The 13631-nt window shown below is 37.3% G+C and overlaps 1 protein-coding gene across 2 annotated transcripts in view; it reads right to left on the bottom strand.

The window, feature by feature from the left end:
* Positions 1 to 13631, bottom strand: part of fndc1 (fibronectin type III domain containing 1) — a 64801-nt gene that overhangs the window by 30326 nt on the left and 20844 nt on the right. For both annotated transcript variants that reach the window (XM_087298342.1, XM_087298341.1), the window contains 10 exons: positions 10167 to 10376; positions 9895 to 9993; positions 9680 to 9800; positions 9045 to 9232; positions 6607 to 6714; positions 5866 to 6054; positions 3521 to 5521; positions 3297 to 3412; positions 2644 to 2755; positions 2193 to 2564 (listed from right to left, as the gene is read on the bottom strand). In XM_087298342.1, the coding sequence (XP_087154468.1) occupies positions 2193 to 2564; positions 2644 to 2755; positions 3297 to 3412; positions 3521 to 5521; positions 5866 to 6054; positions 6607 to 6714; positions 9045 to 9232; positions 9680 to 9800; positions 9895 to 9993; positions 10167 to 10376 (3516 nt within the window). The remainder of the gene's footprint in view (positions 1 to 2192; positions 2565 to 2643; positions 2756 to 3296; positions 3413 to 3520; positions 5522 to 5865; positions 6055 to 6606; positions 6715 to 9044; positions 9233 to 9679; positions 9801 to 9894; positions 9994 to 10166; positions 10377 to 13631) is intronic.

Consider the following 13631-nt stretch of genomic DNA (forward strand, 5'->3'; position numbering starts at 1 on the left):
TTAAACTACATCTAGGAACACATTCGTAGGGGTCATTCACACAAAACACACTTATCAATTCATTGCTTTTCCATTGTTTTTCTATGTGAGCATGTTTTTGATAAGTCAAGTTGATTCTTTTAGAATTTCAAATTTTACAAGCAGCACAGCTCATGAATGTCAGTTCCAAAGCAATAGATCAATCAGAGATTAAAGCTGCATGCTTCTGTTTACAATAACAAGTTGTGACAACTGTTTTATTTGAGAATAACATGGTGGAGTAGGCAATTTTTTACATTTTAGATGCAAATATGTGTTCTGTGTGAATGGCTCTCTTATGGCCTGTTTCCACTAAGTGGTATGGTAGGGTACAATTCGGTACGCTTTTATGGTCGTTTACACTGTCAACAGAAACAGTACTATGCCACTTTTTGGGTATCCTTTTGAAAGGGTACCTAGCACGACAAAAGGGTACCAAAAGGTGAACTTGCTATTGTGCTAATGCTAATGATATTGGTTTACAGAGATACTGTACACTAGCAGTGGAATGAAAACAAAGGAATCGCCATTTTTAAATAAGCTGAGACATTACATCGTAATAATATATACATATAATAACGAGCCATGGTCGACCCGAAATTAAACAAACCATGTCGTTGTCTTGATGAACAGTCACAAAGCTAAGAAGAAGAGTATAATGTATCCGGTGCGCTGTAGTTGTTTACAAGGCCACCTAAAGCGCGAGCGGTTTCGCTTTCTTGTATGAGCTCGCCCCGCATCTATATTTGAAATAACAAACTTCTTAAGCTCATATTACTAACGTAGACGTGATTATTCGATCCTTTCAAAAATAGAGTGTGAGAAAAACGTGAGAGTGAAGTGTGACAAAACAAAGGAGAAGCCCAAAAAACAAGGGAGCAAATGATTCTTTCAGCAACCTAAAACATGAAAAAACAGCCATGTTTAACTATTACAGTATCATCACCTTTTGGACTATTATGAACTCAAAATGATGGAATTACTTTCTAACAAGGTTACATATGCTGGTGAAGAATAAACATACAAATGAAAGGTTTGCACTGCCTTGGCTAAATGCTGTGTGTTGTTTTTGAACCCAAATACGGGCTAAATGTATGCTCTATGTCGTTTTTTCTGTAATTGGTAACATATCGGACACTGTAAGGGGTTGTATGTGTTCATATATGTTGCGTTCATTTTTTTATTTTATTTTATATAATTGCAGATGTTACAGTAGGCTACTTCGCACTGTCATTGATCTGACAGTGCGTAATGAGCATTTATACACAAGTATTTATGTGTATAAAGCATCTGTTTTGTGAGAAGTGCTTCTCGTATGATATGTAAATGACCCAGGTTCACTGCAGACATTTTCTCTAATGAGAATGACGTCGACTGCAACTTTCTGTCATCCACCACGTCCTTCAAATGTGTACCATTGGTACTCTTTGGCAGTAAAGACATGTTACAGGTTACCGAACCATACCGTACCGTATCACTCAGTGGAAATGGGCCATGAGTCTGCTTAACTGACTAATCTTCTGTAAGAGCTCCTACTTCTTCAATTTTCTGAAGATTCAAAGGCCACTGCATTGACAACTGTCAACCAAAAGCAGCAGACACTTTCATGTGTCTTGTTGGATCCGTGTCTACTCACTTTTAGAAAGAAACAAACCCCATAAACTACAGCTTTCTCCACAAAATGAACTAGAATAGGGGAACATATTGTACAATATTGAAAGAGTGACACACCTCCCCTCTAGTGTGACCACTGAGGGGTTGTTTTGTCCTTTATGTGGTTGCAAATCATTGTTTTGTGCTTTTGCCTAGAAAACCAGCTAGCAGTTGTTGCTGTTTTAGAGTGGGCAGCAGTAAGAGGAACACACTTTTTTCATAAAATGTATGCTCATCTCAGGCACAGTGAAAGCATAGCAGAGGTTATTTAAGCATAGCAAGAGGATATCCTTTGAGGTGTACTGTATACGTCCTAACTGAAATTATCCTTGAAATACTGGTTCTAAATTACAGAGGATCAAGTCTTGTGGATACTAACTACATGCCTGTGACACAACTTGCTATACAAGAGCCAAATGCAGTTCGAAACTGGGCCAAAACTTTTCTGTCCACCAAATCCACATCATGCTACTTAATTCTCTTGTAAGAATAACATGAGGTTAGCAGAGGGTTCATCTTACCTTCAGAGTAACAGTTAAGTATTCCTTCTGCATCCAATATTGGTAAACCGTTCTTATCCAATCGGGAATAAAGTCCAGGTGGGCATGTAGGATCAGCAGCTAATGTTGAAGGCTCCACTGTTTCTGTTACCATTTCTGTTGTGGGTTCTGCTGTAGTTGTTGTTGGTGTAGTAGTTGTAGTTGTGGGTGTAGTGGTTGTAGAAGATGTAGTTGTAGTGGTTGTAGTCCTAAGTTTAGGGCGGTCTAAGCCCACAATGGGTTTTCCTCCCACAGTAAGGTACTTGTCACTTGGATTATTCACTGGCCGGCTGTCTCTTCCATGACCAAATAATGCTAATCCTTCCTGGTTTACAAGTGGGCTGCCTTGGTCATCTAACATAACAAGTAGAAATAAATTCTGGTAAAAAGTCAGTTCTATAGTTTACTTAAATTGAAAATGCAAGCTACTCACCAAAAATCGTCTTGCCATCCTCTCCAAGGATAACCTTTCTTGGTCTACCTTTTGAATCCTGAAGGACTCTTCCATTTTCATTCATTAAGACTCCTTTATCCAGGTCTAATATCTAAAAGAGTGAATGAATTTTTTCATAAAGGTGAAGAATCTTTCTTTCAGAGCAAATTGAGACAGTCAAACAGTACTGCTTGAAAAAGTGTCCCTAGGGTCCCTGCCTGTAGAATTTCCATGCCTAGCGAGACATGACTTCTCACTTTGCTTACTTTAAATATAATTTTGTTTGGACTACAGTATTGTGTAATTTATTAGTGTATCCAGACAACAGAAGTCATGGAAATGGACAGTATGATCGTTGTATCAAGTATATTAGTGATTCTAAATTACATTCTGTCTTTTTGTTTAATGAAATGAAATTAACTGTTGAAACCAGAAGCTCACTGTCAGTGCTACATTATTGCTGTAGGTAAAAAGTTCACTTATTAGATTAATCTTTCGTAGTTTAAACATTGAAAACAAAATTAAGTGTCTAAATTAAGTTTGACTACTGTAAATAAATTATAAATTAATATCATTTACTAAACAAAAGAGGTTAATGGATTTAAAGTCATACAGGGCTAATTCAGCAATAATAATGCTCCAAAAAAACACACCCATTTTGTTCCATCAGGACCTGTGATATGTCGTACTCCATTTGGTTTAGGATTTTCATCAGATGTTGAAGATACTTTGCCGCTTGCAGCTGTCAGATTTGGTCGTCCATTTTTCCCTGAACATGGAAATGTATTAAAATTAGTAAATATTTTTTTTATGCACAAACAGAACTTCTTTTACAATAAGTACAGCTTTCACATCCTAGCAGATAACAACAACTTACCTTTCCCAAAACTGGGTTTGTAACTATTGCCCGGAGTGGACGCTGACCGCAGCCTCGATCCCATTACTGGACTGCGAGACTCAGGAGATATATTCCCACTGGAGCTTTCACCAGCAGACAGGCCTTGAGAAGGGCGAGAAACTGAACCCGAGGCGAGTCTAACATTAGCATTACTGCTGGCAGCTCTGTCTCGATCTGAGGTAAGTGGTGATTCTGCTGCTGGATTGTTTTGGGAGGAGGCAGCCGACGTATCCGGAGTGGAAGCGCCTAGTCTTCTATGTTGTAGTGGATACAATCTACTAGGAAACCGTGAACCTTTTAAACGACTTACCACAGGTGAACGGACCCGACCATTAGAAGTTACAGTAGGGAGTTTATGGGGAACTGAAGGAACTGTCTTAAAACCTGTACTCATACTACTTTGTTCCCTATCTACACTTTCATTCTCGAAATTCTGGACAGGTTTGTGAGATTCGCTCACAGCTGTTGTTGTTTTTGGTGCTGTTGTTGAGACTACATCTTTGGTTTGCCTATCCCAGATCTCTTTGCTTCCCTCATATAGATAATCATCTTCATGATCATTACTACTTTTTACATTTAGTAGACTTGGTTTATTCGAGACAGGATTAACTTTATGCTTTGGGTATACAGTGGGTGAAACTTTGTTTTTATCACTAGTGTCTTGAGAGCTGACAGAAGTAGAACGAGAAGGAAATCCTTTGATAATTGGCCTTCCTGCACCTACAGATGAGGCAGACCTACTCCATGGTATCCTGCCATCTTGCCTACGACTGCTTGTAACTATTCTAGAATTTCGGTTTGGTAACGAAAAGGATGAACTTCGTCCTGTTGTAGAAGGGTTAGTCCTTGAAGAAGAATGGGAAGTGGAATCTACTGTCTTTTCTTCGTTATCATCATTTTCCTTTGGTACTGGGAGTTCCTCTGTGTTTAACTTTGTAATTTTTTGGTTTGTATCATGCACTTCTGTTGTATCATGATTATCTGTGCTGGTTCCTGTTGGCAATGTGGATTGTGAAGATGCAGATGAAGATGAATCAGGTTTGGGCTTTCCTGTTTGAAGTCTTTGACCTCTGGTTGAAATACCAACTCTCCTTCCATTAGGATACTTGGCTCCAGATGCTCCTGAGGAAAATCTTCTAGTACCAGAAGATGATGGTAAGGATGATGAAGGGGAAGACACTGAAGAAGATGATGAGGATGCTGAGGAGGAATATGTTGGAGAAGAAGAAATAGATGAAGAAGGTTCTGATTCTTTTACTGGTTCAGGCCTGTTTTCCTGAGGTGAAGCAACTGAAGGCATACTATCAGTGACAGTTATCTGGTTGTGTGATTTTTGTCCATCAGGATAGGAAACCGCTGTTAGGTCCTTTCTTGTAGCTGCAGACTCTTGGTTTAGTGATGAACTTGAAGTATCTTCACTCCGCATTCTTGACCTAGAACCACTGCGAGAACTAGGCCTTCTTAATCTACTAATATCAACAATTGAGGATGTACGAGGGGTCCAAGGAGGACGTTTATCCTCGGATGTTTTAGGGACAATGTCAGAATTGCTGGGTTTTGATTCCTTTGTGTCCGGTGACAATTTTGAATGCTCTTGTGTTTGTGGTGATGCATTGTTACTCCTCTCTGGATTTGTGTCCTCAGTAGCCTCATTTGCTCCGGTCTTCTCTTCTATTGGACTGTCTGCTGTTGGCTTCTCCTCATCTTCTCTATCTTTGGTATGAGTGGAGGATGTATGCAAGTTTGATTTTGAGCCTCCGTTTCTGACTGAACCTCTTACAGAGGAGAAGATGCTGTGATAAGATCTGGTTTGCGAAAGAGGGCGACGTCTATTTGTGTTTGGAGCTTGAGTTGTGGTCTGAGTATTGGGCTCTTCCATTTCATCTGGTTCCTGGTAGTCTGATTCATTGTTGGATGATGTTTTTGAGGTACTTTGGCTTGTCCTTTGGCTGTCCATGTTTCTTGTGTGAGTATTGCTAGCTGGAGACAAATTGCAAGTCTTATATAAGATAGTATAAGCAAAAATTAAAAATGTCATCTTTTATTGCATTCGCTCCACATCTATTTGAGTTTCTTTCTTGTCTTGAACACAAAAGAAGATATTTTGAAGAAGTTTGGTAACCGATAGCCATCGACTGTCATCGTATTTTTTCATTAATATTCAAAATATATTCTTTTTTGTTCCACAGAATAAAATAAATTATGATTTTGAAAGTCTTGAAGGGTGAGTGCATGGTAAGTAATTATGTTATGTGATTTATTCCTTTAACCATATTTCTCTAAACAAATGTATGTATCAATTTTTATAATATGGGAATACTTACATGCTGGCATTGAAACAATTATGGCTTTAGTCTGAGGTCCTTGTCCTTTCCTATTGACTGCACGAATCTTGAAGATATATCGGTCACCTGGTGTAAGTCCATCTATAGTAGCAGAAGTGGTGGTGCCTCGATATGTAACTGACTTTGCACCAAATGGTTTCATAGCAGGAGCATATGAAAGGATGTACTCTGGAAGTAGATGTCAAATCAATCAGTATGGTCTATTGCATTTGGATAACATAGCTTATTATTTTCCAGTGAACACTGGGAATACCAAAGATTGGACCAATTAATTTAGGCCAAGGATAACATAGTAAAGAGGAAAGTTCCTTTGGTAGGAACAGGGAATAGTTTTTGTTTTCCACATGTACATTTGTATTGATTTAGCATTACATTCTCTGCACGCCTGCTGGAAAATTTGTAATGCTGAAGAGGCTTATCATTCTCATATATTTTGGCAATACCCAAAGTGGTTTTAGGGAAGACATATGGTCAACTATTAGCAATGTTTTATTCTCCAAATGAAAGTCGTTTTCTGTTCTTTATTTAGGGCATATTCCAAGCGTAATAGCTGACAGATATCTGTATAAAATATTACCAATGTTAAAATACTTTCTCCTGTCCTAGATAAATATGAAGCTACCACTATAAGTGGAACTATAAGTGTGAGTAAAGGTGGGTGTACTACATTAAACTAATACAAATGTTTCTTATGGTCAATATATATCTTTATGAATTTACCTCTCAGTCGCCCATTGGTTTGCTCGGGTGGATCCCAAGTTGCTGTGACAGCAGTACCTTTTCCTCTTAGTGGTTTGACTTCAAAATTTTCTGGAGGACCAGAGGGGGCTGCATAGAGAAAGGTGGAAGAGTGAAAAAACACGGCCAAAAAGTTGTTTACAGCCATACTCTTGAAAAATGTCTAAAAGTTTCCTATATATATTTGTGTGTGTGTGTGTGTGTGTATTTGTGTGAGTGTGTGTGTGTGTGTGTGTGTGTGTGTGTGGAGACTCCATAGAACAGAGAAACTTTCGTCCGCGATGGCAAATGTCCTAATGAGGTCAGCTCCATTACATCAAACATACGTACATGAAAATATTCTGAAAGTTGTAAATTACATGAAAATTATGAATTGCTTGTAACAAATATACATGTTTATAGATGGATCTAAACTCTAAAGAATAGGGCTCTATTTTAATGATCTAGGCGCAAAGTCTAAAGCACATGGCGCAAAAGGATTAGGGGCTTGTCCGAATCCACTTTTGCTATTTTAAGGACTGAAAAATATGCTTTGCGCCCTGGCACATGGTCTAACAGGGTTGTGCTTATTCTCTTAACAAGTTATGGGTGTGTTTTGAGCATAATGATGCACATTTGCTATTTACATGGTGGAACCAAGTGGAAAAACTGAATGCTTTACTAGCGAGTAAATAGTTAAACAGACCATCTGCAGTGCAAGGATCAAGAATGAGCCTCCTCCATTCAGCCTCTTTACTTTAAGTTTACTTTTATTTTCTCCCTTACTTTTGTGGATAAGGTAACGGTGCTGTACGCACTCCACTGAAGACATCCATTAGCCTACTTGTTTAAATTTTTTTTATTAAGAGCAAAGATTTGTTTCAAAAATATTTATAAATTAAGTTCTAATTTCCATCAAAGAAAATAATTAAACAATAAAAATAAAGTGTGGTCAAAAAGTTCTATCCAAACACACATCCTATTCTTATGCCCCATATAGTGATGCATACGTCTCCAAAACCCGACAGGTGGACAAATCTAAACTTGTTTTTTATTAAAACAAATATAAATATGCAGATAATAAATAATACTGCTAATAATAAAAACATTATACAAATTGTCATGAATAAACTGACTGCAAGTCCCCGTCCCCCCCCCCCCCCCCAACACGAAGAAGGCACGCAGGTAGTGGTCCTAATATTTATGTAGAAAATAGTAATTTTTGGATTTGAATCCTTTAATTTTTTTTTCATATCAGAATCAGAATCAGTTTAATTGCCAAGTGTGCTTCACACACACAAGGAATTTGTTTTGGCTACAGAAGCTTCCAGTGTACATAAAGTGACAAGTGACAACACAAAATAAAATAAATATGAAAAAAATGTACTTGTTTTGGACCTGCATAGGTTCATAACTAATGCGCTCTGTGCTGGACTTTAGACCAACTTACAGTGGGTTAGTGGTGCAGTCAATTTCAGTCTCTCAAAATACCACCACACCAACAATGTGCCTTAACACACCTTTTTTTTAGACCGGAACAAATATTAAGCCACAAAGTGGTGCAAATGGATTTGCTATTTAAACAACAAGGCACAAAATGTGAAAATTAGGATTGCACTGGTCTGAAAGAAGCAATACATCGCGGCAAACATGTCTTGCACCTTATTGCGCCATGTGTATGATAGGGCCCATAGTCTGCCTTCAAGATCGAAGTGTCCCAGTCCTGTCATAGAAGAACCAGTTTAGGTGCCATAAAGATCCTTTCAGTTACCTAAAGAACATTTTCCTATTCTAACGAACCTTTTATGGAGCAGAAAGGTTCCAAGGTTGATAAAGGTTCTCTATAAAAGCCTCAATGCCAATAAAGAACTTTTATTTTTAAGGTGTTAGAGTGGAGAGTTTATATAATAAGCAGTGGGAACTCTCTTGAAAAAGAGAAACATTTCTGCCTGGAGATTATTCAGATGGAAACAAAAGACAGCTTTATGTTTTCCAGGGGAATGAGGTCATTCTGATCACTCCAAACAAAAATTCCAAACAGGGAGTAAACAATGACATTACACCGAACAAGGCGGTTACAACATGCTTACATGGTTTAAAAACTGATTGTGAAAGACATGATTGTACTGATTGTATTTGGAGTTGTATGGGTGCACAATATAATACATTGTATTCTAAACATTGTTTATCCTTTGTTTCATGAGAGCATATTTTCAGATGTGTAATATTTGAGAACATGGTTTCAGCCACATCAAATAATATATATTAGTAAATTGACAGTTATGATGCATGTACAGTACAGTTTATTTGCAGTCTGGACACTGGCCTTTATAGTTTGCAGACTATTATGTTTGTTATAATGAATGCTGTCAGAATTTCGCTGCTCAGCAATGCAAACTAAGCAAAACATCTGGGTTAAAGATCTAGGAGTGTAAACAAACCTGATTCAGGGGTTCTCTGGAACACAGATGCACTCCATTTCCCCATATGATTTCCTTGTGAGATACAAATAGAGAACTCGTACATGCTGTCAGCAGAGAGTGTTTCAATCATAAGCCGTCTCTGAGTAGTGTCCTTGTATTCCCATCGAGCAGATTCTCCTTTCTCTCTGTACTTCACTCTGTAATACCTGCACACATTTGTAATTATTATGCTTTAATAAGCCATTGTATTATATTTATATATACACTGTACGAATACACATTATTCAGATATTTAAGATCCGTTCTTGTCTTCTAATAGAATGGCTCAATTTTCACTCAGGATACATAAAATTGATCAAAAGTAGCAGTAAAAACAATGCTAATTCTTTACAAAATATTTAGCATTATTAGTATTCATTTGAACATTCTCTTATTTGTGTCTGAAAAAAGGTACAGTTTAAAAAACAATCCAGTGTTTATAAACTTGTGTCTATCTCCAGTACATTGATCATAAATCGTATTTATATTTTACAATATTATCATTTTTTCTATACCTTTATTAAACACTACTACTGCATCTAAACATACAGTAAGATCTGGACTCTTATATACAGCCCACAAACAAACCAGTATACTAAAAAAACTTAATTTACCTTGATCCCCCTGGTATTTCCTTGTTCTTCTCAACAGGTGGGTCAACCCATGTGATCAGGACAGACTGAGGAGATAATACTCTGACTGTGATGTCCTCTACTTCATCCACAACTTCAGACTCTGACATAAAAAAACAGTAATAAAAAGACTGAAGATTAGCCTCGTGTGAGATAGAATATTTAATATGGTGTCCTTTTGGTTAGCAGTGATATACCTGTAATTACTTTTTTACTCATGGTAGCTGTGTTGATGGGTGCACTCCTCCCCTGGGCTCTGGGTGCCTGCAGTGATACCACATAGACGGACTCAGATGCTAGGAACAGAGGGGGGATACCAGATACGGCCACGTATCATTACACATTACCTGCTGTGGGACATACTGAAGACATGCAATCTGAGCTGCTTACAAATAATGGAAACTCTATTTAGAGGCATACAGCTTGCAAACCTCAAACACCTTTAAAGACCACATTTCTATATTCTTACCCAGTTTGGGCTTGTTAGCATTGCGCTGGTCTGCTTGGTGTTGGCTGAGGTCCACTCTGTGTTTGTTTAGAGGTCTGATAGGAAGCCGTCCTATTTGATGAGGAGGTTCTGGTCCTGATGATGACTGAGGAGCCCTCTGATGTCCTAGTGCTGTCCTCTGAGTTGGGGGCCTCGGGTTAATCTGTGATGAAGTTATAGACACCATCCTGCCTAATGAAAATTAAAAATCATGTTGGCTTTGGAGTTTGATGACCTTTGAGATTCTTTCTTTAAAGAATGAACCATAATATGCACTATAATATGGATAATTAGATTTTTACATGCTTTGGGACAGATTCTGTTGTTTTGACTATTGGACATCATTTTTTTTGACTGTTTTGTTTGTCCGTGTTTGTGTGGCTTTCCTCCGGGTGCTTCGGTTTCCCCCAGTTCAAAGACATGCGATATAGGTGAATTAAATAAACTACATTGGCCATAGTGTACGAGTGAATGAGTGTGTATGGATGATTAACAGTACTGGGTAGCAGCTGGAAGGACATTCACTGTGTAAAACATATGATAAGTTGGTGGTTCATTCTGCTGTGGTGACCCCAGATTAAACCGGGGTTGCACCCCTACTCTTTACGTGAAAAAGTCAGGACCTCGGTTTAACGTCTCATTAGAAAGACGGATAACATTTTTAAGAACAAATACTTACTTTTTTCCAATTGACATATGGGAATTTTAGGATTTTTTTGACAGGCATTAAGGGCCTATGAGTAACTATAAAGTGTTAAGGTATCTCTATTTTGCGATTTTTATTTGAATGCAAAAGGTCTGCAAAACTTAAAAGTTCATGACGAACAAAGTTAGGCTCAATGCCAACTCTACCTCTTAGCTCTTCCCCTTACCCCTACCCCTCATTTGGCACGTTCACATGAATGGGTAGGGGTTGTCCCAATTCTCTTTAGCTTGAAGGTGTAGGGCTAGGGAAGGGTAGACAGCCCTTGAAACTGAGATTTTTCAGGACCACACTCAAAACCAAGGGCTAAATAAATTTCCCAGAAAACACTAGCTACAACAGCAGCATGGCTGCACAAGGAAGTCAGAAAATGCACAAATTAGTATTTTTGTCAATATTACAAATTTTTACAACAAACAAGCATATTTTTAATACATTTATAATGATGTTCATGTTTTACCGTCATGCTTTGAAAAAACCCAGCTAAAATTACAAATTCCTAAATTTATTATACTAAATTTTGCTATCTATAATCCATAATAATAACTCTTGTATAGCAGTCCCACAACATTCTGACACTCGGTGACACTCAAATACCCTGTCAGATAAGTCTAGTGGCAGGGAATGACTTTTTTACGGTGTCTCCTATAATGTTGATGTTGTTTTTGTGTGTTTACAAAGATCAATATAGACTTTGTGTAAATGCACACAATCTTTTTCCACATATCATTATATGATAGCATGATATATGCCTGCAGTGATTTTCTAGAAGTAAAAATAAAAAAAATAAAAAAACTGAAATAACTACACCAGTCTCGATCATCTGATTTCATATGAAGCAAGAGATTGTGATGACATATGATGACGTGTGCAGGTGTTGTAGTGGTGTCTCATTTCTTTGGGGTAAATTTTGAATACCTTCCCCTTCACACTCTGTTTCAAGGGCCAAGGGGAAGGGGTAGGGGTGCAAAAATAGAATAAGGATTGGAAGAAAGAAGGGCACTAAAGCACACAAGCTATAGGTGGAGGGGATATAGGGTGACAGAGCCAATTAAAGGAATGGGATCATTAGGAGGCCTAAATAACAAAGCCATGAATCATAGGATGCCATAATTGATGAAAACAAATAGAGGCAATTAGGCCAGTACACCAAAGTTACACCATTGCTCTTTATTAGAATGGCCAAGATATTTTTAATGACCACAAAGAGTCAGGGCATTAATTAACATTTCTTTAGAAGGACTTTAAGTACAGTTTTGTTTTGTTTTTTGCAAAAAGACCTAAACAGACTGCAGGGTAATCACCCACTGCTGGCCTCACTAACACTTTTTCCACCTCATTTTCCCTGGAGGTCTCCTGTCCAGGTACTGACCAGACCCAAGCCTGCTTTGCTTCAGTGGCCAATCTGTCAGAGCAGTGTGTAATGGAAGGGTTTAAAGAGAGTGTGCTGGATAAAAAGATGCTGCTACAGTGTATGTTATGAGAAAAATTGTGTTTTTTAAACCTTGGATTCAAGTAAACATGTTACAAGTCTTTTTGAAATTAAAGAATGGGGCAGGTTAAATGTGTTTTAGAAAATGATTTGTCCTGAACTTACTTTTAATAAAACTGAACTCATTGTGAGGTCACTTCTAACACTTTACCATGTTTATTTTACATAATCAATCTTACGGTGGTCTTTAAAGCCCAAACATGGCATTCAAAATCTATAATTTAAGCATGGAAATAAATAAAGGACTTTGAACTAAATTAAACAAAGACACGTTCTGATGTAAAATGAAGAAACTTGCAATTTGATGTTAACCAAGTTACAGTAACATTTGTTTAAAAAGGTCAGATTTCTGACCCTAATTACACATAAAGAATATCATTATTAAAGCAACAAAAAAGCTATGAAATTAGAAAGTAATTAATCAACATTAATCAACATTAAAGGGATAGTTTACCCATAAATGAAAGTGTAATTTCTGCCATGAAACTCTTTGCGTGTGCAGGCTGATAGTTCACCTAATCTGCTCCTGCATCATTAGCTATGTTTCCAACCAATAATGCTAATTAACTTTATGCGCAAAACTGAAATATTGCATAAATATGTATAAATAAAGCAGAGTTTCAATCCATCGAGTCAAAGAGAACAAGATCGTCACTTCCTGATTAACTGGTGCTAAATATGAACAGTAAAAAGGGAATTTGCTGCGGAAGAAGAAGTTGCGTGAATCTTTTCTTCACTTAATAAATGACTTGCACCTCAGACGATGATGCCGACATGCACTAAACGCATGGTGGCATTTGAAGGCAGTAGGAACAAATACTATGGATATCAATGGTTACAAGTTTCCAACATTCTTCAGCATAAAATTGAAGTCAGAATTATTAGCCCCTCTGAATTATTAGCCCCCATGCCCCCCACCCCCTCGTTTATTTTTTCCCCAATTTCTGTTTCTATTTTTTTTTACTTATTTCTAAATGTAATAGTTTTAATAACTCACTTCTAATAACTAAATTATTTTACCTTTGTCATGATGACAGTAAATAATATTTTACTAGATATTTTTCAATTTCTATACAGCTTAAAGTGACATTTAAAGGGTTAACTAGGTTAACTAGGCAGGTTAGGGTTATTAGGCAAGTTATTGTATAATGATTGTTTGTTCGGTAGACTATCAAATAATATATAGCTTAAAGGGTCTAATAATTTTGACCCTTTCAAAAAATTAAAAACTGCTTTTATTCTAGCTGAAATA

The sequence above is a fragment of the Danio rerio genome, chromosome 20, assembly GCF_052040795.2.
Source record: "Danio rerio strain M-AB ecotype USA chromosome 20, GRCz13ab, whole genome shotgun sequence".
NCBI classification, from domain to species: Eukaryota; Metazoa; Chordata; class Actinopteri; order Cypriniformes; family Danionidae; genus Danio; species Danio rerio.